Here is a 26,241-nt window from a genome sequence, read left to right on the forward strand (position 1 = left end):
TCCTGTGACAGTGAATAATTCTATTGAGGCCTACGCTATGGTGGATTCGGGATCAACAACTTGTTTTGTGGATTCTGAATTTATAGCAAGGCATCAGATTCCTACTGTTCTCAAGGCCAGAGCCGAGTCGCTCCATGTTGTTGATGGTAGTGAAACTGCTGCGGGTAAAGTGACCCACCAAGTTCCTTTGTCCCTCTCTTTTCCTAATTATTCAGAAACTTTGGTTTTTCAAATCACGAAGCTTGGGGGCTACCACATCATCCTGGGGAAATGCTGGCTCGACGCCCATAACCCGGAAATTTCTTGGCCTTCCAATACGCTCAAGATATCGGTTACTTCTACCGCCGATGGCAATGCTGTGGCAGCTTCTGATTCTTCTTCTTCTTCTTCTTCTGTTTCGACTGCTTCTACTGATTCTGGCGCTTCGTTTGATTTTTCTTATACAAAAAACGACAAAAATATTGCTTCTACCGCTGGCAGTCAGATTGAGGGATCTGCTCCTGCTTCAGCCACTTCACCCCTTCCTTCTTTTATTGCACAATCGTCAGCTGTGTCTTGTTCCTGTGTGACGGTGTCGTCTCAGGCTTTGCATCGCTTTGCCAAAGCTGAGAAACTACAGATTTATCGTGTCACCGCTCAGGAAGTCCTGGATTATCTCAATCAGGAGGACCTAACTCCGGAACAAGAGCATGCACGGCTCCTTGAACGCATCCCGAAGAAATACCATGACCTACTTCCTCTGTTCTCTCGAGAAGGTGCTGATCAACTACCACCTCACCGGGACATTGATCATGCGATTAACTTCGTTCCCGATGCGAAATACCCCAAGGCCCCGCTGTACGATATGACTCCACTCGAGTTGCAGGCTGTCAAAAAATATCTAGATGGCATGCTTGCTAAAGGCTTTATTTCCTCTTCCTCTTCGCCGCTGGCTTCCCCGATTCTTTTTGCTAGGAAGCCAGGCAGTTTACGATTCTGTGTTGATTTCCGAGCCGTCAATGATATCACCATCAAAGACGTAACTCCTCTGCCTCGGATCAATGAATCACTGCGCACGGCGGCTACGGGAAACATTTTTACAAAGCTGGATCTGAGAGCTGCGTACCACTTGATTCGCATCAAGAAAGGTGATGAATACAAGACAGCTTTCAGAACTCGATATGGCATTTTTGAGTACAATGTGATGCCGTTTGGGCTCACCAATGCTCCTGCCACGTGTCAGAAATATGTCAGCGAGGTCTTGTCGGAGTATTTGGACATATTCTGTGTCTGTTACTTGGATGATATCCTGGTGTTCTCTCTGAACCAAGAGGAACATGATGTTCATGTGCGCAAAGTCCTGCTAAAATTAGCGCAGGCCAGTCTGTTTGTCAAGGGTGAAAAATGCGAATTCGACAAGACTGAAACTACCTTTGTTGGCTTTGTTATTTCAGCCGATGCTCTGAAGATGGACCCCGCTAAAGTTGCGGCTGTCCGTGAGTGGGAGGCTCCCCGAACTGTTAAGGGAGTCCAGTCCTTTTTGGGTTTTGCCAATTTCTATAGGAGGTTCATCCGTGACTTCTCTAGAATCTGCACACCTCTCTTCGAGTTGACTAAAAAGACGCAATCTTTTGTCTGGTCCTCTGAATGTGAGGCAGCATTTCACACCCTGAAGGACCTTTTCTGCTCTGAACCTATCCTCAAGCACTTTGATTACCTGTTGGACACTGTTATTGAAACAGACGCGTCTGACCGTGTAATATCTGCCGTCATGTCTCAATACCACCCGACTGACAAGGGGCTTCTACTACACCCCGTGGCCTATTTCTCTCAAAAAATGAATCCTGCCCAGTGTAACTACGGCGTAGGTGACAAGGAGTTGTTAGCCATTGTGGAGTCTCTAAAGTCGTGGCGATTCATGGTTGAAAGTCTGGAAAAACCTGTTCTGGTATTGACGGACCATCGGAATTTAGCCGTTCTTAAGCAAATTCCGGCCATGAACAGACGGCAAGCGAGGTGGGCTATGGAACTGAGCGAGTACCGTTATGTCATCACTTATAGGCCTGGCTCCTTGAATTCTAGAGCTGATGCCCTGACCAGACGCTACGAAGACCTCGTTTCTTCTTCTTCTGAGGAGGATAAAGAGCTGTGTGCTCCTATTATTCCCCCTGAAAATTTTATTGGTACCATGTCTTTGGTAGACGAGGTAAAAATCGCGCTATCCACGGACAAGTGGGCTCTTGATGTTATTTCTGCTCTTCGAGGCCAGTCGACCAAACCTCCAGATGTGGACCTCAGTGTCTGCAGGCTTGACAATGACGGTCTTTTGTTTGTCAACGACCTTCTATATTTGCCGAACGAGGATCTACGAGTTCGTGCATTGAAGAATTGTCATGATATTATGCCTAGCGGACACCCTGGACAAAAGAACACTTTTGAACTTCTTGTTCGGGAATACTGGTGGCCCGGGATGCGTCGTGATGTCATCCGGTACATCCGAAATTGTGAGGTCTGCCAACGGATCAAGTCCGCGCGACATAGTCCCTACGGTCTACTGAAACCTCTGACCATTCCGCAAGCTCGGTGGACATCTGTGTCCCTTGATTTTATCACCGGCTTGCCGGTCTCCAATTCTTTTGACATGATTCTCGTTGTCATCGATAGGCTTAGCAAAATGGCTCACTTTATACCTTGCGATTCCTCGCTGGATGCTGCAGGTTTTGCTAAGCTCTATTTGTCAGCAGTGTATAGGCTCCACGGTCTGCCATTGGACATTGTGTCCGACAGGGGTAGTCTGTTTACGTCGGCTTTTTCCAAGGCTTTAGCCAAACTGTTGGGCATAAAGCAAAATCTGAGTACTGCGTTCCACCCTCAGACCGATGGTCAGACTGAGCGTGTGAACTCTATTTTGGAGCAATACCTGCGGGGTTACACCAACTATAGACAGGACAATTGGGCTGATCTTTTGCCCTTGGCGGAGTTCTCTTACAATGACTCCGAGTCCAGTTCTACTATGCTGACGCCCTTCTTTGCGAACCACGGGTTTCACCCCAGAAGTGGGCGTGAGTCGCTCCCAGTCTCTGTGGAAAAAGGCCCGTTGCGGAACTTTGTTAAAGAGCTTGACAACATTTGTCAGTTTTTAAAGACTGAAATTACGTGGAGCCGTGAGCGGATGACCGAGTACGCGAATCGACACAAATCTTCCGCCCCTCTCCTTCGAGAAGGGGACTTAGTGTGGCTTTTGAGTAGAAATATTCGAACTACTCGTCCTTCAAAGAAGTTGGACTTCAAGAAGCTTGGCCCATTTAAGATTCTACGGAAGGTGTCTTCGCATGCCTACGAGTTGGCACTCCCTGCCACTATGAAGGTTCATCCCGTCTTCCACGTTTGTCTGCTGGAACCATGTGCGTCGGATCCTCTTCCTGGCCAGAAAAACCCTCCTCCTCCTCCCGTCATAGTAGATGGCGAGGAAGAATTTGTGGTCAAGGAAATTATAGGCGTGTCTTCGCGTGGCCCTCTGCAATATCAAGTAGTTTGGGAGGGCTATGAACATGATGGACCCTCCTGGGAACCTCTGGACCATTTAGCCAATGCACCTGAGAAGGTTGCAGAATTCTACAAGAGGATGCCTAACGCCAGACGATCTTAGTACTGCTGTGGAAATCAGTCATAAAAAGGGGGGCTACTGTCATGAATAGCCATCCTGACACTGCTCATGCTAAGGGTTATGCATGAGACCTACCCCACTCTTCTTTTCCACAACGCCGAAGGTCGGCGACCTATGAAGATGCGCTTATGGCACAGGTTGGTCTGTGTATGTAAGGCTTTACGGTCTAAAGGAGAACGCTTTTAGAACAGCAGAAATAAATTAAGAAACAGATAAAGAGAAAAGACTAATGTACAAGAAAACGGGCGGAAACAACACTATCTATATACACGCGGTAGAGGCATGACGCGTACCCTTGACAACGGCGGTGTGCACACGGGTTTGGCAGGCGGTGAGTAACGGCGGTATGCAAGGCGGTGTGGACGGCGGTGTAAACGGCGGTGAGGGCGGAGCCTGAGCCTACCTCGATCCATAGATCGTTACAATCGCCTCCTCCTCCCTCTCCTCCGGGGGACTACTGGCAACTTCCAGGGGCACTCGTGGGTCTGCTCGTATCTCTCAAGGGCTGCTGTGTCTTTGACGTGTGACAAGGGTTCCCACGTTGGCTCTGCCCATCCAGTCCACTGGACGAGCACTTTGTGACGTTTGTCGACGACCTTGTGTCGTAGGATCTCGTCGACAAGATACTCGCCAGCCACTAAATCGCCGGAGGCTTCTTCGGGCGCGATTGCAGGTGGTTCCGGGTTGGCTAGGACTTGGGAAGGCAGAGGGTCATCACGGGCGCGGCGGACAAGACTCACGTGGAAGACGGGGTGGATACCGGTGGGCGTGTCGAGTTTTACGGCGTGTGTGCCAACGATTTGGATCACGCGGTACGGCAAGGCAAGCCAGTCGAGTGTCTTGGAGGGGCGGATGGTGCGCACGTTGCGCAGACGCAGGTAGACTCGGTCGCCGACTTTGAAAGCTTCCGCTGCCTGGCGTCCCCGGTTGGCATGTCGTTCCTGTGTTTCGAGGGCGACAGCCATGGAGGCTTGGGCGAACGCGGTTGCGTCGCGGTGCTTGGCGAGCCAGTTGTGGCCGGCAGTGGCGGGGGAGACGGTGGAGCCTGGTTCGTGGTCGGTAGTCAAGTCGAGGGGGTCAATGTTGTAACCGTGGGTAAAGAAAAACGGGGAAAGGCCAGTGGCAGTAGCGGTGCGATTGTTCAGGGCGACCTGGGCTTGGGGGAGAAGTGCAGCCCAGTCGTCTTGCAGGAAAGCGGTGAAGGCACGAAGGTAAGTCTCGATCTCTTGGTTGGAACGCTCTTGGGCGCCGTCGGTCTCGGGGTGAAACGCGGTGGAGAGGCGGCGGGTGATGGAGAGTTGGCGACAGACTTCTGTCCAGAATAAACCGGTGAACTGAGGGCCTCGGTCGGAAGTGATGGCGCGAGGTAGGCCGTGGTGAGCAAAGACATGGGTTATAAAGGCTCTGGCAACATCTGGGGCAGTGTAAGATTGCATCGGTATCAAGATTTTACTCTTCGACAGCCGATCGGTGATTCCCAAAATTGTAGTGCAGCCTTCGGACTCAGGGAGACCGACGATGAAATCCATGGCGAGTTCTTGCCAGGCACGGTCCGGGACGGGCAGGGGCTTCAGGAGGCCACGCTTCTGGTCGCGCCAAATCTTGCTTTTACCGCAAGTGTCGCAATTACCAACGAAGCGGCGGACATCGTCAGAGAGGCCAGGCCAAGCGTAGGAGCGGCTGACTAGATCACGGGTTGCTGATCCTCCAGGGTGACCGGTAAGCGTGGAGTCATGGACTTGCTGGATGATACGAGTGCGGAGGGGCTCGTAGTACGGGATCCACAGGCGGTCACGCCAGAGGAGACGGGTGGCGGAGTCGAGGGTACACTCGCTGATCTGCCAAGGAAGGCCCCACTCGTTGGGGAACGAGCGGGCTTGTTCTTGGACAGCTTGTCGCGCTTGCCAATAACGTTCGTTACGGGTAAGTGCCGAGTGCCAGAGGGTCTGGAGTTCCGGGTCAGCAAAAGGGGCATCTAGGGCAGCGTGGTCGAGGGTCAGGGTTCCTTCAGGGTCTTTGTCAGGCTCTTTAGCCCAAACGGCGGCGGCAATGACGAAGTCGGGCCCGTCAGGGCGCAGAACTTGGTGGACACGGGACTGGAGGCGTTCATCGGAGAGGTCTTGGGGCAGGTCTTGGTCGCGGCGGGAAAGGGCATCGGAGGTCACTTGAGTAACGCCGGGTCGATGAATTAACCGAAAGTCGAACTCGGACAATTCATGGGCCCAGCGGCGTTGGCGTTCTGACAGGGTTCTTTGCTTCTGGAAGTACAAAAGGTTCTGGTGGTCGGTGTGTACTTCGAACGGGATGCCAGCGAGGTAGGAGCGCCAAGCGCGGAGGCAGGAGTGGATGGCCAACATTTCCTTATCGTGGATAGGGTAGTTGACTTCCGCTGGGCTGAGCTTTCGCGAGAAGTAAGCAACAGGACGCCAAAGAGAATCAGCACCTTGCTGTCTGAGGGAACCTCCCAGGGCCCAGCCGGAAGCATCGGCTTCAACGATGGTGGGGAGGTCAGGGTCAAAGGTGGCAAGGAGCGGGGCAGAGACAAGGGCCTTCTTCAAAGCTTCAAACGAACGGAGTTGTTCGTCTTCCCACTTGAAGGGTTGGTCCTTCTTGGTCAGCAGAGTCAGGGGAGCAGCGACGGTGGAGTATTCGGGGACAAAACAGCGGTAGAAGTTGGCAAACCCAAGAAAACTACGGACTCCGCGGACAGACGTGGGAGCCTCCCATTCCTGGATGGCTTTGACTTTGTCTGGGTCTGCACGGATGCCGGAGCCGGGTTCAACAATGAAGCCGAGGTACTTGATGGACGGGGATTCGAATTCACTTTTGTCCCAATCAAGTTGCAGGCCAGCATCTCCAAGAGCGCGGATGATCTGACGGACAAGGTCACGGTGGTGTTCGTGGGAGTCAGAGCTGTAAATCACTACATCATCGAGGTAAGCGGAGCAGGATATTCCAAGCCAGCGGGAGAGAACATGGTTGATGAAACGTTGGAACGCAGCAGGAGCACCAGTGAGACCGAAAGGGGTGACCAGCCATTCATACGCGCCGAGGTGGGTGCGGAAGGCCGTGTAGGCTTCACTGCCTTCTTTAAGACGGAGGCGATGGAAAGCAGAGATGACGTCAACTTTGGAAACGTACTTGGCAGCAGCAATATCACGGAGGGTGTCGTTGATCAGTGGTAACGGGTAACCATCCTTCTCCGTGACGCTGTTCAGGGCACGGTAGTCTACGCAAAAACGAAGACCACCACCAGGTTTCTTCACGAAGATGACGGGGGCACCGCCTTCAGCACTACTAGCTCGGATAAAGCCAGCGTCCAGCAGGTCGTAGAGGGTTTTCCGGAGGAGCAGCAGTTCTTCTCGGCTCATTGAGTACAGAGGACACGAGGGCGGGGACAAGCCTGGTTTAAGGCGGATCTCTGTATCAATTCCAGGGCGGTTCGGGGGAAGCTCAGAAGCTTTCTTCCTATCGAAGGCGTCGATGACGGGAAGAAGCCACTCGGGACAGTTGGCACGGGGGTCGGTGTAGATCTTGGCTTTGAGAGCTTTCTCAATGTCATGGAGCGTGGCGGAGAAAATGCGGACATTGGGAGAGCGTCGGGCTCTCAACTGGAAGGCACGGATGGCGCGGGCGGAGACGGGGAGAACGTTGGGGTCAGCGGTGGTTGTAGTCAGGCGAAGAGGCGTGGGCAGGCGGATGAATACTTCGTTTTGCGCGGGGCGAAGGGAAGCATCGTGTTTGGCAATCCATCCTTGACCGAGGATAAGGTCTTCAGACTGACCGGGGACGATGTAGGCGTAGAGTTTCTCGTCCAATCCTCCGAGACCAAGATCGAAGACAGCAACTTGGTCTATGACGGGTGGATTTCGGTCATCAACTACTTGAGCAATTGGACGAGGGCAGATGGGCAGGATGGCAGCGTGGGCGCGGGTAGCGGTGCGCGGAGAGACAGTGGCAAGACACAGGCAACCGGAGTCGACGAAGGCAGAGGTAGAACAAGTTTTATTTAGAACAACATCTATATAAGTACCCCTAGCCCCCATTTCCTCCCGAGCGATCTTCTCTCCTTGGGGCTCTAGACGGCGACGTTCGCCTAGAGCTCTCCATTTCCCGACATGTCGCGGGGCACGGGCGTGGGCGCAGGCGCGGGCAGAGGCAGAGGCAGAGCCGGGGTCGGCATAGCAGGCTGGTAAAGGTTGGCGGAGCGGACAGGGACAGTGGTAGTAGGAGCAAAGTTTAGCGGGCAGTTCTGGCGCAGATGGCCAGTCTGCCGGCAGCGGAAGCAGGCGCGGTTGCGGCGAAGGCGCTCGCGCTCCTCGTCGGTCAATGGCTTCAGGGCCGTGGTGGTGATGGTGGGGGTCCAGTCCATGGCGTCGGGGTGGCGGACAGGTGCAGGGTTGGCAGGGAAGGACGGGGTTATCCTGCTGGAAGAACGCTCGAGGACGTTGCATTCCTCCAGCTTGGAAGAGACGGTAAACAACTCGGACTTGTAATCCTCGTAGGTGTAATCCGTCCTCGGGTTCGCCATGGCCCGACGCAGTTCTGGACAGAGGGCGGTGCGCAGGATAGAGATGCTGGCACGGTCGGAGTCAGTACCAGCTTCGCCGAGCAACTTCTCGAACTTGGGCAGGAAAAGAGCGAACGGCTCGTTATCCCGCTGGCGGAGGTTCTGGAGTTGCGTGGAGGCGCGCTCGGCAGCATACGGGTCGATGAACATTCTGTCCAGGTATGCGAGGAAAGTGGCAGCGGTGTAGCCCATCTCAAGGCCACGGGCAAAGTAAACAGCAACAAGGTTCTGGGCTTCGGTGGACATACGGGCAAAAAGATATGTGTACTGATCCCCATCGTCACCGATGGAGGGACCGTCACGCGCGATCTTTTGGCGGGCGTACATGGCCCAAACGCGGTACTCGGCTCTCTTGCCGCTGAACAGGGGAATGTCGGGAATCTTGGGCTTGGGGCGTTTGACAAAGGCGTCAGCTGTGGCAACGGGGACGGACGGAGTAGCAAGAACGGGGGGAGCAGGGGAGGCAGTGGCAGCGCGGGCAAAGGCCTGGAGATTGGCGATCTCCTGGTCCCGCTGTTGTTGCGCGCGGGAGAACTCTTCGCGCAGTTGTAGCTGTGCGCGTTCGTTGTCTGCGCGCAGTTGTTGCTGCGCACGTTCATTTTCCTCACGCATGGTCTGGAGGGCTTGGAACAAGTCTTGCATGGAGGGGCCTGCGTTGCTCGGGCCGGGGACAGTGGGGTTGGACATTGTTGCGGGAGGCGAGGCGGGGTCAAAGAAGACAGAGTTTTGAGAAGCAGCGTCAGAGTCAGAATCAGGGTCTTGAGGGGGGACGCGGTAGGACATGTGACGGTCACAGGAACGTTGGGAACGGAGGTAATTGGCGTTGGACGAGGGGACAAGGTGGGAACAGGGTCTGGTTCAAGGAACGTAGTCGAGGGACGAGGACAAGAAACGAGGTCGAGGAACGAGGACAGGGAACGGGGTCGAGAGGACGAAGAAAGATCTGTTTCTATTGTAAGGCTTTACGGTCTAAAGGAGAACGCTTTTAGAACAGCAGAAATAAATTAAGAAACAGATAAAGAGAAAAGACTAATGTACAAGAAAACGGGCGGAAACAACACTATCTATATACACGCGGTAGAGGCATGACGCGTACCCTTGACAACGGCGGTGTGCACACGGGTTTGGCAGGCGGTGAGTAACGGCGGTATGCAAGGCGGTGTGGACGGCGGTGTAAACGGCGGTGAGGGCGGAGCCTGAGCCTACCTCGATCCATAGATCGTTACAGTGTAGATCGTGAGTTGATCAACGGATATGAGGTTGTCGTGGGATGTGCTGAGCACGGGTGCTCTGATAGACGTTGTTCTGCTGCTGCGGAGTTTTCTTGTTGCAATTGCCATTGCGTGCTTAGGTGGGGGTTGTTATCTGGTTCGATTGTTACGAACCTGTTACGTCTTGTTTACACGAGACTTATCTTTTGTTCATAGTTAGATGTTGATTGTTTCTAGCTTGGGAAGACAGAGTTTTGTCAGGAGCGCCGACAACATAAATATCGTCGTCTCCTGCCCTGAGTTGATCAGGTTTACTCTTGTTCTCCAAGCTTAACAATCACATGCACTTGCTTACCTTCTTCTTCTTCTTTATACCATTCTGTTCTTGCTTTCTTTGCAGTTCAACCTTTCTTCTTCTTTGAAGTGTGTGATTGTTCCTCCTCCTTCCTCTTTGTGCCGCTCTATTCTCAGAATAGCCATCTAAGTTGTGTGTTGCCTCTTCATCTCAACCGACCATACGTCTTAGCACTCTGTCTAACTGACGTCTTCCTCCACAGGCCCGACTGTCCACCTCAGGAACCTATCATTGTCCCGAGTCGTTGGCTGTACCCGGAACCCTAATCCTTTCTTCGGGCCCTATCCGTAATAGTTATACCACTTGGTGGTCTGTGTAACCTTGAGGTGTCACTCCGGTTTATCTACTCGGGTGTGGCCGGCTTGCACACTTTAGATCATCGCTATTAGGTAACTCGATACTCTGCAGTTGATGCAGCTTATTCTGAGTTGACTGCTATTCTCGTTCCTTTTGTGTCAACAGCGTTTGAGCGTGGGGTCCACACCTGTTAGGCCGATATCGCTGTAACGCGACATATCGTTGCCTGGGTGTCTTGAGGGATTTTCAGTTCTGCTGCTGCCGTGTTGGTTTATCTCGTGAACTAACATCCGGTTCGATAGTAGCGTCTGGTAACGTTGAGTTACGTATGTCCCCACTTTCGGTTATCTGTGATTTGGTTCTAGCTTGGGAAGATCTTTGTTGTCAGAATCTACAACGCCTTAAATAGCGTTGCCTTCTACCCTGTATGATCAGGTTAGCTCTTGCTCCCCAAGCTTAACAATCACATACACCCCTTTTGCCATTCTTGTTTGTATACTAGTTATAGTATCACTTCTTCGATAGTACCTTCTTCTTTAGTACTATATCTTTAATCATCACTTGTTTCTTGATAGCCTTCATTGCATCAGTACCTTCTGTCGTCTTCGTTACCTCAGTGTTCCTGTGATTGTTTATTCCCTTCCGTGTGTTATAAGATCAATTAGTTGAGTGTGCCTCTTTACCTCAAACCGACCATACGACCTAGAGAGTTCTATCCTCTCCTCCCGGCCGTATATCCGCGCAGGCCTGACTGTCCACCTCTGGAACCTATCATTGTCCCGAGTCGTTGGCTTTCTAGAACCCTAATGGTTTCCTTGGGCCCTATCCGTAATATTGGTGCTCGAAATCTTGTAGGAAAGACACAAAACTCTGGTGACTTCCCATCTGTATAGCGCAGAGCTTCTGGCCTGCCTTCTGGATCGCGTCCTTGTCTTCAAACTGGTCGTTGATGTGCTGAAGAAAACTCTTCCAATCCCAATTGTGTATGGCGCCATCGGTGAACCATTGTTCTACTCTCGCTTGTTGCTCAGCGTGAATACTCATGAAAATGCTGAAACAAATTGCTTGGGAAGACCCGATGACGTGAGCTGCGATTTGCGCGCGGACCTTCAACTGTTTAAAATATCTGGGGAAGGACAAAAGCTTTCCATCCCACTCTGGCCACGGTGCGTTGTAGCGGTGGTTAATCATCGGTTGTGAAGGTGGTAGGGCAAGTGCAGGCGCGGGAGGAGCCGGGGCTTGTAGTTTCGCGTGGTTCTGTAGTATCATCTGGACTATTGCGAGTTGCTGAGGCGTAAATACTTCTAATCCTGGGGTATTGGTGGGCTGCTCCTGTTGGGAGTCGCGGGGTAGCCCGGACAGAACATCTTCTGTTTTGTCGTTCATCGTTAAAGTATGCTATCTCACGGCAGGCTTCTAAGAGAACATAAGGGGTAATGAAGCTTCCTCACAAGCTTCTAAGACAACAAGGGGTCATGAAGCTTCCTAACAAGCTTCTAAGACAACAAGGGGTAGTGAAGCTTCCTCACAAGCTTCTAAGACAACAAGGGGTAGTGAAGCTTCCTCACAAGCTTCTAAGATAAAAAAAATGTGATGTTAAAGATAATATGTGACGGGTTGTCTAAGTACGGAGAAAACTCATAGTTAGGTCCAATGCTGTTTATTATCTTTAACATAGGGAAGAAAAGAAAGAAAAGGAAGAAGAAAATCCAAACTAAAGATGGGGGAACTGGCTCTGCTTTATAGGCGTTCGACAATCCAGTTGTGTGCGCCCCACCAGGGCAACCAGCCCTATGACCCCTGTACAATAAAAGTGGAGCAACACCCGTTGTTACGGGTTGAGAACCCGTGGTTGGATCAGACAGAGCTGATCCAGTGCTTTCGAATGCAGGTCGTTTCACCGAATTTGGACAAGGTTTCGGATGAACTTCGGCAACTCTTCGGAGGCTTCGGAGAGCTCGGACCGGGTCGGACTTGAGGTCCGTGGGTAGGATTCGCCTAATCCGGCAGGATGCAAAAAGGTCCGAAGTGTTCCGAGGGAAACTGAGGGATTCTGACGGGATCGGAGCTAACCTCGAGTTATCGCCGAAAACTCGGACATAAGGAGCTCACGGAGGGATATTGAGCCGATCGGGAACTTGCATTTGTAAGCACAAAAATGTCTATATAGTAGACCCAAATCCGCTGTTTAGTTTAGTCTTTCTTCTTCCTTTTTCTCTCCATCAAAAGATAATAAACAGCATTCTGGTCATAACTGCAAGACTCTCTTGTACTTAGTGAACCGCTCACATATTATCTTTTGATCCTTTATTGTTTCTTAGAAGTTTGTGAGGAAACTTCATTGCCCCCTATTGTTTCTTAGAAGTTTGTGAGGAAACTTCATCACCCCCTATTGTTTCTTAGAAGTTTGTGAGGAAACTTCATCACCCTCCTACCGTGCCATACTTGACGAATGAAGTACGGCATCACATCAAGCCCCCGCAGTACAAGCCCCGTACAGCCACCCTCGCCCTCATTCTGGTCCGCATCCGAAGACAACGCGTCCCCTATACGCCGTCGAGCCAGAATGAGTAACGACAAGATGGAAGATGTTCTGGCTGGACTTGCGCTTGACCAGCCTGGCCCCTCCCGGCAACAAGCCGAGGCGCCCCCACAGCAGAGTTCAGACACCCCAGGATTGGAGGTGTTCACCCCGGAGCAACTAAGAGTGATCCAGATGTTGCTACGAAGCCAAGTCCTGTTACAGGCAACCGCCCCCCCGGCACCTGCACCTGCCCCGGTAGCCCCTACCCCGGCGCCAGTACGTACCCCGGGCCCCTTCGCCCCGATGATCGACCATCGGTACAACGCAAAATGGCCGGAGTGGGACGGAAAGACAGCGTCGTTCCCGCGATTCTTCAAACAGTTGAAGGCCCGAGCTCAGATCGAATCACAAGTCGTTGGCTCCTCCCAGGCAATTTGCCTAAGTGTTTTCATGGCCATTCCCACAGAGCAACAGGCCAGAGTTGAACAGTGGTTCACTGACGGAGCCACTCATGGTTGGGATTGGGACGCCTACCTTGGCCATATCCATGACCAATTCGAAGACAAGGAGGCTATTCAGAAGGCGGGTCAAAAGCTTTTGACCATGCAGATGGGAAACCATCAGAGTTTTATATCGTTCTTGCAGGATTTCGAGCATCAAGTTGGCCTTTGTGGAGGTTTAGATTGGCCAGACCGTGTGAAGATCATGTACCTGAATTCCGCTATCAACCAAACGTTACAGGTACACCTCACGGCAAAAAACCTCCCCAACGATGATTACCCGCGTTGGGTTGAGAAGGTGAAGACGGTGGCTGGCCGAGTGGAAGCGTTGCCAGGATACCGGTCGAAGGACACGTCCAAGACCTCGACGTGGTACGCGAAAACTAGAGGTGGAGCAAGGTTCGCCGAAGTGGTGACCCCAAGTGTCGCAAATCAGCAGACGCGAATCGACAACGACGGAGACACCATGATGACAGGTGTCAACGCCCTCCAAGGCCGCGCCTCGAACAACTATGGACAACGCCCCCGAAAATCCCGCGCCCCTTGGAGAACCCCGGCGGAGATAGAAACCGCTAGATCCAGCAACGCTTGTTTCCGCTGTCTTGCCAAGGGCCACCGATCCTTCGAATGCCCCAAGTTTGCCCCGGCCCGTGCGCCCGCAAGAGTGAACCGCACGACAATCCAACAAGCCCCCGAATCGATGGATGATGTGGCCGATGACCTTTCCGACGACGAGGAAAAAGAGTAGACTCTGGGAAAAGTCGCCCCCAGGGTCATAAGAAGAAGAGCCCCAACAATTGCGATGTTCCGCTCGATGTATTTAAAGATTTACACTCCACTCCGTTCCTAATTGAAGCATTTATTAACAATTCCTTTTACTGTGATGCTTTATTTGACAGTGGATGCCTTGTAACATCGGCGTTCAACGAGACTTTGGTGAGAAAGAAAGGGCTCCAGCGCATCCCGATAAGAAGACGGGAACTCAAGTTAGCCGAAAACGACGAAAAAAAAAGATGGATCTCAGAGATGGCGTTCTGCGATCTAGATATTGACGGCCGGACAGAAAGAATTTTCGGGTACGTCATCCCGAACCTAGCATACGACATGATTTTGGGAAAACCCTGGATGGAAAGGAATGACGTTGTCTACCTGGCGAAAGAACGAGTCATACGCCTCGGAAGCGAAGAAGATGCCCAAGTTGTGAGAGAAAAAGGATGGCTCGACGCCCATATAACAACCACAAAAGCGAGCATGGTGATGGCATCCGTCTTTGCTGCAGAAATCCGGCGCAGCAAGAAAAAGAATGAAGACATAGAGGTTTTTGCTGCCACCATCGAAGACATCAACAAGGCATTGCAAGTAAAACCTCGTGTTACCCTACAAGAGATCGACAAACGACTGCCTAGCGAACTCAAACACTTGGCAGAAGTGTTTTTAGACGACGAAAAGGACGACCAACCCCCGAACCGCCCCGGAATAGACCACGCTATCAACCTGACGAAAGACAAACAAGGGCGAGAGAACGAAGTCCCGTGGGGTCCCTTGTACAGCATGTCCCGCGACGAGCTGTTAGTCTTACGGAAAACCCTCTCGGACCATCTGGACAGGAATTGGATTCGAGCCAGCAGCTCTCCCGGCGGCGCGCCTGTTCTTTTCGTACGTAAGCCTGGAGGAGGGTTGCGCTTTTGCGTTGACTACCGCGGCATTAACGCCATTACTGAAAAAGACCGATACCCGCTTCCTTTGATCAGTGAGACACTACGAGCGTTGTCTAAGGCGAAGTACTTCACAAAGGTCGATGTTCGTGCCGCTTTCCACAAGATTCGCATAAAAGAGGGAGATGAATGGAAAACGGCCTTCCGCACACGTTTTGGACTTTTTGAATGGCTGGTGACGCCTTTTGGACTCACCGGAGCCCCTGCAACCTTTCAACGGTATATCAATTCAACCCTGCAAGAATATTTGGACGACTTCTGCTCCGCGTATATTGACGACGTCCTGATTTACACCGACGGCACCTACGCAGACCACATGGAAAAAGTTAACCTCGTCATCAAGAAATTGGGAAATGCAGGTCTCCGTTTAGACATCGACAAGTGCGAATTCGCAGTTTTTGAAACAAAGTACCTAGGTTTCATCATCCAAGCAGGCAAAGGTGTCAAAGTCGACCCAGCAAAGGTCGCTGCCATACGAGAATGGACGCCACCCACCAATGTCAAGGGCGTTCGAAGTTTTATAGGATTCGCAAATTTTTACCGCCAGTTTATCGATTCCTTCAGCGACGTGGCGGCTCCACTAGTCAGGCTAACGAAGAAAGGCACCGCATGGATATTACGGATAGGGCCCGAAGAAAGGATTAGGGTTCCGGGTACAGCCAACGACTCGGGACAATGATAGGTTTTTTTTTTTTTTTTTTATTCATTACTCGCATGGAACCTGATAGGGTTATGGCGAGGTGCAGTAAATCTACACATAGCAAGGTACAATAAAACAACATCCAAACTCCAGCAAAAATCAACGACAAAGGAAATACGTCGTGGTCGACACCGTAATTTGTCCAAAGACACAAGCACCAATTCCTCCTCACTCCTCAACTTCCTCCACTCTCCTCCCACCACTACTTTCTCTTCTTGTCATGAATAGCCATCCTGACACTGCTCATGCTAAGGGTTATGCATGAGACCTACCCCACTCTTCTTTTCCACAACGCCGAAGGTCGGCGACCTATGAAGATGCGCTTATGGCACAGGTTGGTCTGTGTAGATCGTGAGTTGATCAACGGATATGAGGTTGTCGTGGGATGTGCTGAGCACGGGTGCTCTGATAGACGTTGTTCTGCTGCTGCGGAGTTTTCTTGTTGCAATTGCCATTGCGTGCTTAGGTGGGGGTTGTTATCTGGTTCGATTGTTACGAACCTGTTACGTCTTGTTTACACGAGACTTATCTTTTGTTCATAGTTAGATGTTGATTGTTTCTAGCTTGGGAAGACAGAGTTTTGTCAGGAGCGCCGACAACATAAATATCGTCGTCTCCTGCCCTGAGTTGATCAGGTTTACTCTTGTTCTCCAAGCTTAACAATCACATGCACTTGCTTACCTTCTTCTTCTTCTTTATACCATTCTGTTCTTGCTTTCTTTGCAGTTCAACCTTTCTTCTTCTTTGAAGTGTGTGATTGTTCCTCCTCCTTCCTCTTTGTGCCGCTCTATTCTCAGAATAGCCATCTAAGTTGTGTGTTGCCTCTTCATCTCAACCGACCATACGTCTTAGCACTCTGTCTAACTGACGTCTTCCTCCACAGGCCCGACTGTCCACCTCAGGAACCTATCATTGTCCCGAGTCGTTGGCTGTACCCGGAACCCTAATCCTTTCTTCGGGCCCTATCCGTAATATTTTGTTAAGCTTCATTTGAAGACCCGACGCTATTACAACTTTGGCTCTCTTTGGCACTTTTTTCTCTCCTCATTTATTTTTCCCTCTCTATTACGTTTCAACTCGCAATGGCCCTCACTCGCGAAATGATCGAGCATCTCAATACGTTCCTCCTGTCGATTCCTGACCGAACTCCTGAGAACTGGCATCTCGGTGCCCTTCCTAGGGAGTTCAGTGCTGAGATCAAAATGGCTATTGTGGCGGCTTACATGTCTGGTCTGCGCACCGACGATGGTGCCCCGCCCATCCCCGTTGGCTCTGTTCCTGATGCGGCTCAGGTTTACTGGGCTGCGTTCCAGGCTGGCGCTGAAGCCCGCTTCAACTCCCTTGAGTCTCTTCCCCGAGTCAAACGGGAAGAGGATGCCGATCCGTTGAAAGAGGCCGACAAGCATCTTGATGTCGTGCCCTATGATGGCAATCAGCAAGGCTTCCAGGCGTTCCAGAGGCAACTTGCGGTCAAATTTGCTGCTGCACCCAAGCACCACCGCACGGAGCAGCGCAAGCTGATGACTGCCTTCTCCTACCTTAGAGATGGCGCTCTGGATTGGGCCATGCCTCGGATGGACCCGGCCACTGGACACATGAACTTTGAAACGTACGACGATTTTATGAAATCGTTAGCTGAGGCTTTCGATGACCCTGACTGGCGCATGACTGCGACCCAGCAGATCTTCGACTTAAAGCAGACAGGTACTTGTACTGCCTATCACTCTGCTTTTACAACGCTGTTGAAGAAACTCGGTTGGGCCGACGCTGATTTCACCATTGCACTATTTCAGCGAGGCCTCAAGCCCCACATACAGGACGCTCTGGCTTGGAACACCTATCCTGCCCCTAAGGGAACGCTTGATCAGTTCGCTAATTTCTGCAACACGCTGGACAATACGATCAACAACCGAACCCGGGGAAACAACGGGAAAATCCAACCGCCTCCTGGTGTGGTCCCCTTTCAGCAAGATTCTCGTTCGAGAAATGCTGGCGCCCAAAAAGCTGTCCCCAACACCAAGCCAGCTAAGGGTACCTCTGCAGGTCCCGATGCCAACGGTCTACCCTTCCGTAAGACTGCTGACGGCAAAATGGCAAAGGGTGTTTGTTGGAAGTGTGGCGCAAAGGACCACATGCTAAAGGCTTGCCCCAAAAACAACCTTGCTCTTCGCGCAGCTACTGTCCCTTCTCCCTCCACTTCTACCCGGGCTCCCTCGACGGCCCCTGCGCCTGATGCGTCAAAAAACTAGAAGGGCTACCGACCCATTCCCCTCTGGTCCTGGCTAGCCCTGACGCTGCTGATGAGGGTCTCTTGAGAATCAGCACTTGTTCTCTTGATAATGCTATCGATTATGGTAACTCTCCCCCTCTGGTTATTCCTGTGACAGTGAATAATTCCATTGAGGCCTACGCTATGGTGGATTCGGGATCAACAACTTGTTTTGTGGATTCTGAATTTATAGCAAGGCATCAGATTCCTACTGTTCTCAAGGCCAGAGCCGAGTCGCTCCATGTTGTTGATGGTAGTGAAACTGCTGCGGGTAAAGTGACCCACCAAGTTCCTTTGTCCCTCTCTTTTCCTAATTATTCAGAAACTTTGGTTTTTCAAATCACGAAGCTTGGGGGCTACCACATCATCCTGGGGAAATGCTGGCTCGACGCCCATAACCCGGAAATTTCTTGGCCTTCCAATACGCTCAAGATATCGGTTACTTCTACCGCCGATGGCAATGCTGTGGCAGCTTCTGATTCTTCTTCTTCTTCTTCTTCTGTTTCGACTGCTTCTACTGATTCTGGCGCTTCGTTTGATTTTTCTTATACAAAAAACGACAAAAATATTGCTTCTACCGCTGGCAGTCAGATTGAGGGATCTGCTCCTGCTTCAGCCACTTCACCCCTTCCTTCTTTTATTGCACAATCGTCAGCTGTGTCTTGTTCCTGTGTGACGGTGTCGTCTCAGGCTTTGCATCGCGTTGCCAAAGCTGAGAAACTACAGATTTATCGTGTCACCGCTCAGGAAGTCCTGGATTATCTCAATCAGGAGGACCTAACTCCGGAACAAGAGCATGCACGGCTCCTTGAACGCATCCCGAAGAAATACCATGACCTACTTCCTCTGTTCTCTCGAGAAGGTGCTGATCAACTACCACCTCACCGGGACATTGATCATGCGATTAACTTCGTTCCCGATGCGAAATACCCCAAGGCCCCGCTGTACGATATGACTCCACTCGAGTTGCAGGCTGTCAAAAAATATCTAGATGGCATGCTTGCTAAAGGCTTTATTTCCTCTTCCTCTTCGCCGCTGGCTTCCCCGATTCTTTTTGCTAGGAAGCCAGGCAGTTTACGATTCTGTGTTGATTTCCGAGCCGTCAATGATATCACCATCAAAGACGTAACTCCTCTGCCTCGGATCAATGAATCACTGCGCACGGCGGCTACGGGAAACATTTTTACAAAGCTGGATCTGAGAGCTGCGTACCACTTGATTCGCATCAAGAAAGGTGATGAATACAAGACAGCTTTCAGAACTCGATATGGCATTTTTGAGTACAATGTGATGCCGTTTGGGCTCACCAATGCTCCTGCCACGTGTCAGAAATATGTCAGCGAGGTCTTGTCGGAGTATTTGGACATATTCTGTGTCTGTTACTTGGATGATATCCTGGTGTTCTCTCTGAACCAAGAGGAACATGATGTTCATGTGCGCAAAGTCCTGCTAAAATTAGCGCAGGCCAGTCTGTTTGTCAAGGGTGAAAAATGCGAATTCGACAAGACTGAAACTACCTTTGTTGGCTTTGTTATTTCAGCCGATGCTCTGAAGATGGACCCCGCTAAAGTTGCGGCTGTCCGTGAGTGGGAGGCTCCCCGAACTGTTAAGGGAGTCCAGTCCTTTTTGGGTTTTGCCAATTTCTATAGGAGGTTCATCCGTGACTTCTCTAGAATCTGCACACCTCTCTTCGAGTTGACTAAAAAGACGCAATCTTTTGTCTGGTCCTCTGAATGTGAGGCAGCATTTCACACCCTGAAGGACCTTTTCTGCTCTGAACCTATCCTCAAGCACTTTGATTACCTGTTGGACACTGTTATTGAAACAGACGCGTCTGACCGTGTAATATCTGCCGTCATGTCTCAATACCACCCGACTGACAAGGGGCTTCTACTACACCCCGTGGCCTATTTCTCTCAAAAAATGAATCCTGCCCAGTGTAACTACGGCGTAGGTGACAAGGAGTTGTTAGCCATTGTGGAGTCTCTAAAGTCGTGGCGATTCATGGTTGAAAGTCTGGAAAAACCTGTTCTGGTATTGACGGACCATCGGAATTTAGCCGTTCTTAAGCAAATTCCGGCCATGAACAGACGGCAAGCGAGGTGGGCTATGGAACTGAGCGAGTACCGTTATGTCATCACTTATAGGCCTGGCTCCTTGAATTCTAGAGCTGATGCCCTGACCAGACGCTACGAAGACCTCGTTTCTTCTTCTTCTGAGGAGGATAAAGAGCTGTGTGCTCCTATTATTCCCCCTGAAAATTTTATTGGTACCATGTCTTTGGTAGACGAGGTAAAAATCGCGCTATCCACGGACAAGTGGGCTCTTGATGTTATTTCTGCTCTTCGAGGCCAGTCGACCAAACCTCCAGATGTGGACCTCAGTGTCTGCAGGCTTGACAATGACGGTCTTTTGTTTGTCAACGACCTTCTATATTTGCCGAACGAGGATCTACGAGTTCGTGCATTGAAGAATTGTCATGATATTATGCCTAGCGGACACCCTGGACAAAAGAACACTTTTGAACTTCTTGTTCGGGAATACTGGTGGCCCGGGATGCGTCGTGATGTCATCCGGTACATCCGAAATTGTGAGGTCTGCCAACGGATCAAGTCCGCGCGACATAGTCCCTACGGTCTACTGAAACCTCTGACCATTCCGCAAGCTCGGTGGACATCTGTGTCCCTTGATTTTATCACCGGCTTGCCGGTCTCCAATTCTTTTGACATGATTCTCGTTGTCATCGATAGGCTTAGCAAAATGGCTCACTTTATACCTTGCGATTCCTCGCTGGATGCTGCAGGTTTTGCTAAGCTCTATTTGTCAGCAGTGTATAGGCTCCACGGTCTGCCATTGGACATTGTGTCCGACAGGGGTAGTCTGTTTACGTCGGCTTTTTCCAAGGCTTTAGCCAAACTGTTGGGCATAAAGCAAAATCTGAGTACTGCGTTCCACCCTCAGACCGATGGTCAGACTGAGCGTGTGAACTCTATTTTGGAGCAATACCTGCGGGGTTACACCAACTATAGACAGGACAATTGGGCTGATCTTTTGCCCTTGGCGGAGTTCTCTTACAATGACTCCGAGTCCAGTTCTACTATGCTGACGCCCTTCTTTGCGAACCACGGGTTTCACCCCAGAAGTGGGCGTGAGTCGCTCCCAGTCTCTGTGGAAAAAGGCCCGTTGCGGAACTTTGTTAAAGAGCTTGACAACATTTGTCAGTTTTTAAAGACTGAAATTACGTGGAGCCGTGAGCGGATGACCGAGTACGCGAATCGACACAAATCTTCCGCCCCTCTCCTTCGAGAAGGGGACTTAGTGTGGCTTTTGAGTAGAAATATTCGAACTACTCGTCCTTCAAAGAAGTTGGACTTCAAGAAGCTTGGCCCATTTAAGATTCTACGGAAGGTGTCTTCGCATGCCTACGAGTTGGCACTCCCTGCCACTATGAAGGTTCATCCCGTCTTCCACGTTTGTCTGCTGGAACCATGTGCGTCGGATCCTCTTCCTGGCCAGAAAAACCCTCCTCCTCCTCCCGTCATAGTAGATGGCGAGGAAGAATTTGTGGTCAAGGAAATTATAGGCGTGTCTTCGCGTGGCCCTCTGCAATATCAAGTAGTTTGGGAGGGCTATGAACATGATGGACCCTCCTGGGAACCTCTGGACCATTTAGCCAATGCACCTGAGAAGGTTGCAGAATTCTACAAGAGGATGCCTAACGCCAGACGATCTTAGTACTGCTGTGGAAATCAGTCATAAAAAGGGGGGCTACTGTCATGAATAGCCATCCTGACACTGCTCATGCTAAGGGTTATGCATGAGACCTACCCCACTCTTCTTTTCCACAACGCCGAAGGTCGGCGACCTATGAAGATGCGCTTATGGCACAGGTTGGTCTGTGTAGATCGTGAGTTGATCAACGGATATGAGGTTGTCGTGGGATGTGCTGAGCACGGGTGCTCTGATAGACGTTGTTCTGCTGCTGCGGAGTTTTCTTGTTGCAATTGCCATTGCGTGCTTAGGTGGGGGTTGTTATCTGGTTCGATTGTTACGAACCTGTTACGTCTTGTTTACACGAGACTTATCTTTTGTTCATAGTTAGATGTTGATTGTTTCTAGCTTGGGAAGACAGAGTTTTGTCAGGAGCGCCGACAACATAAATATCGTCGTCTCCTGCCCTGAGTTGATCAGGTTTACTCTTGTTCTCCAAGCTTAACAATCACATGCACTTGCTTACCTTCTTCTTCTTCTTTATACCATTCTGTTCTTGCTTTCTTTGCAGTTCAACCTTTCTTCTTCTTTGAAGTGTGTGATTGTTCCTCCTCCTTCCTCTTTGTGCCGCTCTATTCTCAGAATAGCCATCTAAGTTGTGTGTTGCCTCTTCATCTCAACCGACCATACGTCTTAGCACTCTGTCTAACTGACGTCTTCCTCCACAGGCCCGACTGTCCACCTCAGGAACCTATCATTGTCCCGAGTCGTTGGCTGTACCCGGAACCCTAATCCTTTCTTCGGGCCCTATCCGTAATACTTCTCCCCACACCTTCTACCCAGGCCTTTGTGCAAAAACCCGTCTTGCGAACAAACTTCAGCAGCACCTCGGTTCCGTTATTCGTGTTGAAAAGCGTCGGAAGATCTAGCGACTTAGGACTCAATGCCATGGCCATCTCTTGACGCTCTGCAGAAAATGCGGCGCAGTGCAGCAGCACATGCTCAACGCTCTCGCTTTCATGTTCTTGACAACGGCGGCACCGGTCCGAGTCCGTCTTCTTGATAAGCAGCAGGTAGGGCAACAAGTTGCCTTTACCCACCTTCATCTGGAAGTACGCCGAGGTGAGCCATCTTGGTCCGGAAACCTTGGGCGCCTTAGCACGGAGAACTGGATCACCACCGATGGTACGCAGGTAGTGCGAGCCATGGGAGGGACCAGCGGCGGTGTCTCGCTCAAAAGCCCAGAGAGTCTCCCACTTGTCCATGGTAAACCTCCTAACCCTAGCGAAGACACTGCCCAGTGAGCTGAACTTGCGTTCATCATCACTCTCGAGAGCCTGGCGTGCAACCGCGTCTGCAATCTCGTTCCCCACTATGCCCATGTGCCCGGGACACCACATCACCGTGACTGGCGACGTGAATGTACCGAGGACGCGGCGGGCCTGCCACGCGAAGTGGCCGTGCTTGCGGAGCCGCGCAATGGCAGCTTGGCTGTCGACAAACACATAGCAGGGGCGAGCTTGCTTTGTTTTCTTTTCTGTTTTGGCGAGGAGCGTGAGTGCCTCCACGATGGCGGCGCTCTCGCAGTCTGCAACCTCCACATCTTGCAGTCGATGACTGACTTTCGTTTTGACTTCACCGGTTTTGGTATCGACCACGCACGCTGCAAGTGAGCACCTGGAGCCTTCTTTGGAGCCGTCCGTATACACGGTGACGGCATCGTTCGGAAGTCTTGACAAGAACTGGGCATGCCTGACGGCAGCGTCCTCCTTGGGTCCAGGGTCGACGACGATGGAGATGCGGTCGGTCAGTGGCGGCTGCCAGGGACTATCCCACTCCTGTCGGCGACGTTCTCGTCTCCACATGCCTGCCACCAATGGCTTCAACTCGCGCATGATGCAGCCGAGTCGAGTCTTGACACTCATGTTATGCCCCAGGAGAGGCAGGTCTGAGTCATCGGGGGCAAGCTCGTCCTTGTCGGGTTGGGACGCAACACGGACGGGATGGTTGCGTTGGAGGCGGAGAGTGCGAGCGGCGTAGGCCATGCGTGCTTTGGCGAATCGAATAGAGGGGGGCGGGAGGCCGGCCTCGACTTCGACAGCGCGTGTTGGTGAACCGCGGAATGTACCCAGGATACGGGCGGCAGCTTGGCTTTGCAGTTTCTGGTATACCCTTTGCAGACTGAGCTGGGGTTTTGACGGGTCATACCAGAGAATTGATCCGTAATCGGCGACGGTACCCACACAGGAGATGTAGAGCTGACGGAGTGCCGCGATGGACAGTCCACGCGTGTTCGAAGCGAGCCGAAGCAAGCCGCGGAACGCGATCTCAGCCTTTTGGGTCCGTGCCTGGACGTGCTGTTTAAACGAAAGTCTGTTGTCGAAATGGAAACCTAGCCACTTGACCATCTTTTGGGGACGCACAGTGACATCACCTACTCGGACAGTTTGGGAGGCCCACTTTGCAGCATCGGTGTAGTGGATGAGCTCAGTTTTGCTCTCTTCAAACTCAATGCCGTAGTCACGAGCCTTGGCCCGCAGCTCCGTCACGAGTTCTTCGAGAAGCGCCGCTGAACGCCTCGGGCTTTTGGACGCCACGGTTACGCTGAAGTCGTCTATATACGACAGCTGAAGTTGTGGTGTGTCGCCGGCCACCCGAGCCACTATATGCCGAGCATACAACAGGAAGAGTAGAGGACTGATGGGGGAACCTTGGGGGATGCCGATGTTAACCGGGGTCATCGGAAACGGCTGACCCTCGATGTGCAGGCCGACAGTACGGTCCTGGAGGAACGAAGCAACCCATTTTCGGAACACCAGGGGAAGACCGAGCTCACGTAAGCTGCGCATCAAGCAGGGCTTTGACACGTGGTCGAAAGCGCCCTTGACGTCAAGGAAGAGAGTGCTTGGAACGAGCTTCATCTCCTTGACCTTCTGCAGGTGGCTGACGTATACGAGAGCGGCGTCCATGGCTGAACGCTGTTTGCGGCCTCCCAGTTGAGTGTCGTCTAGAAGCGAGCTGTCATGGCAATTAGCGAGGTACCCTAAGCGGGTCGCAAAGACTTTCTCGAGCACTTTGCCTAGACAGTTGAGCAGTGAGATGATGCGGTAGGACTTTACGACTGAATAATCAGCCTTTCCGTCTTTCGCGAGCACAATCCCAGTAGCTTGCTTCCAGAGTGTGGGGTGTATTCCGAGGCGAGACAGGGCTTTGTAGACGGAGAGAAAGGGCGCGGGATGGGCCTCAAAGGCGATCTGGATGATCTTGGCGTTCATGCCGTCGGGCCCGGGGGCCTTCTTGGCGTTGGCGGACATGATTGCCTCCTTGATCTCGTGGTCTGTAAGGTCAGGCCAGGGGTATATGCTTCGGTCGGTGTCGTTCGGGGGGGTGTCGTGATGGGGGTCGTGATGGGGGTCGTGATGGGGGTCGTGTGTATCGGCAACGTCAGGTCGGGGGTCGACACCTGCGCTAGACGTAGCACCCAGTAGCGTCAGGAAAGCCTTTTCCTTCTCCTCGGGGGTATTGGCTAACCCGTCTGGCCCCTGGATGGGGGGGAAGTAACTCGCCGTAGCTGGCTTGGTGTATTTCCAGGCTGTGTAGACCTTTTCGTTGTCAGCGTCAGAAAGAAAGGTAGTCCAGTGAGTAGACTTAGCATCTTCGACAGCATGGGTGTACTTGTTGCGAATCGAATGAAACTCAACCAGCGACAGCCTGCCTCGTCTGTATCTTCTCTCTGCGCGCGATGCGGCCTGACGTTGTGATTGCAGCTCGGGCGTCCACCATGGCTTTGCGCGGGCACTGTGTCTCTTCACTGACATGCACCTCTGACAAGCAGATTGCAGGGCCTCGGAAAGCAGTCGCGCCATTGCGTCACCGTCTGCAGAAATCTCTGCCAGGGACAGCTGAAGCTCAAGGTCGGCCTGGCCAGCCAGCCATTCCTTGCGAAACAGCGACCAGTCGGCCGTCTTGGTGTTGAACGCCGGGTTACGTGTTAGGGTTTTGGGTGTGGTGGTGCTGACGTAATCAAAACTGATGGCCCGGTGATCGGAGCCCGTCTCCTGAAGATACCTCCAGTTCGTAAACAGGCCCGGTCGAGACCGCAGGGAAAATGCGAGGTCGATCACCGAGGTCGTGCTGCTGTTGACGTATGTGCCGCCGTTGCGTTCAACGTAGTCGTCGTCGACAATCAGGGTGGCATTCTGCGACATCAGCCAGTTAGCAAAAGAGTCAGCTCGTGGTTCGTGGGGATGCTCTCGCTGGGAATTCCACCAATGGTGATGGAGATTGAAGTCGCCGAGAAGCAAAGTACTGGTGTCAATATTGCGCGATAAAAGATTGGTGCGCTCAATGGTATAGGGGCGGGGTTGGGTCTCGGGGACAGGCTGCACAGTCAGCTGGCGTTCGTTGTAGACATTGAGAAGCGAAAAAGGCTCCGACGCAAGGATGCGCAGGGTCTGAATATCACTCTCAGTATCGCCAAACTCGAACAGCACAGAAAACGGCAGGCCTTGGCGGACGTAGGTCAAGACCCGCGGGCGCAAAGGCATAGCCTCAAGATTCCTAACATTAAACGGCACAACCAGGGTGAAGCCCGGCTGCGTCAATGTTCTATACCCAGCTTTGAGTTTTATGGTGTAAGGCTCCTGGATGCAGACAATGTCCGCCTTTCCGGTTGCAGCAGCCTCAAGTATTGTCTCATGAACAGCCTTCATTTTGTGCACGTTGTGCTGAAGGATGCGTAGA

General features: G+C 51.8%; 8 protein-coding genes across 8 annotated transcripts; 5 read left to right on the forward strand and 3 right to left on the reverse strand.

Annotated features, from left to right (window-relative positions):
• Window positions 1-37: 37 nt before the first annotated feature.
• On the forward strand, window positions 38-3,628 carry BROUX77_006261 (uncharacterized protein; the record flags this gene model as incomplete). The annotated part of the gene is made up of 1 exon (XM_073751226.1): window positions 38-3,628. One exon carries the CDS (start codon window positions 38-40, stop codon window positions 3,626-3,628), a length of 3,591 nt encoding a protein of 1,196 aa, XP_073603330.1.
• Window positions 3,629-4,065: 437 nt separating this feature from the next.
• BROUX77_006262 (uncharacterized protein) lies at window positions 4,066-7,692 on the reverse strand (the record flags this gene model as incomplete). The annotated part of the gene is made up of 1 exon (XM_073751227.1): window positions 4,066-7,692. The coding sequence occupies one exon, from the start codon at window positions 7,690-7,692 to the stop codon at window positions 4,066-4,068; it is 3,627 nt and encodes a 1,208-aa protein (XP_073603331.1).
• A 50-nt stretch (window positions 7,693-7,742) lies between these two features.
• Window positions 7,743-8,999, reverse strand: BROUX77_006263 (uncharacterized protein; the record flags this gene model as incomplete). The annotated part of the gene is made up of 1 exon (XM_073751228.1): window positions 7,743-8,999. The coding sequence occupies one exon, from the start codon at window positions 8,997-8,999 to the stop codon at window positions 7,743-7,745; it is 1,257 nt and encodes a 418-aa protein (XP_073603332.1).
• Window positions 9,000-12,531: 3,532 nt separating this feature from the next.
• On the forward strand, window positions 12,532-13,851 carry BROUX77_006264 (uncharacterized protein; the record flags this gene model as incomplete). The annotated part of the gene is made up of 1 exon (XM_073751229.1): window positions 12,532-13,851. The coding sequence occupies one exon, from the start codon at window positions 12,532-12,534 to the stop codon at window positions 13,849-13,851; it is 1,320 nt and encodes a 439-aa protein (XP_073603333.1).
• Window positions 13,852-14,354: 503 nt separating this feature from the next.
• Window positions 14,355-15,497, forward strand: BROUX77_006265 (uncharacterized protein; the record flags this gene model as incomplete). The annotated part of the gene is made up of 1 exon (XM_073751230.1): window positions 14,355-15,497. One exon carries the CDS (start codon window positions 14,355-14,357, stop codon window positions 15,495-15,497), a length of 1,143 nt encoding a protein of 380 aa, XP_073603334.1.
• Window positions 15,498-16,600: 1,103 nt separating this feature from the next.
• Window positions 16,601-17,767, forward strand: BROUX77_006266 (uncharacterized protein; the record flags this gene model as incomplete). Its single annotated transcript, XM_073751232.1, has 1 exon — window positions 16,601-17,767. One exon carries the CDS (start codon window positions 16,601-16,603, stop codon window positions 17,765-17,767), a length of 1,167 nt encoding a protein of 388 aa, XP_073603335.1.
• A 164-nt stretch (window positions 17,768-17,931) lies between these two features.
• BROUX77_006267 (uncharacterized protein) lies at window positions 17,932-21,522 on the forward strand (the record flags this gene model as incomplete). The annotated part of the gene is made up of 1 exon (XM_073751233.1): window positions 17,932-21,522. One exon carries the CDS (start codon window positions 17,932-17,934, stop codon window positions 21,520-21,522), a length of 3,591 nt encoding a protein of 1,196 aa, XP_073603336.1.
• Window positions 21,523-22,286: 764 nt separating this feature from the next.
• Window positions 22,287-26,210, reverse strand: BROUX77_006268 (uncharacterized protein; the record flags this gene model as incomplete). Its single annotated transcript, XM_073751234.1, has 1 exon — window positions 22,287-26,210. One exon carries the CDS (start codon window positions 26,208-26,210, stop codon window positions 22,287-22,289), a length of 3,924 nt encoding a protein of 1,307 aa, XP_073603337.1.
• Between the last annotated feature and the right edge of the window lie 31 nt (window positions 26,211-26,241).

This window comes from Berkeleyomyces rouxiae (assembly GCF_048999995.1).
Source record: "Berkeleyomyces rouxiae strain 22BRR77 chromosome Unknown BrBRR77_ptg000008l, whole genome shotgun sequence".
Taxonomy (NCBI): Eukaryota; Fungi; Ascomycota; class Sordariomycetes; order Microascales; family Ceratocystidaceae; genus Berkeleyomyces; species Berkeleyomyces rouxiae.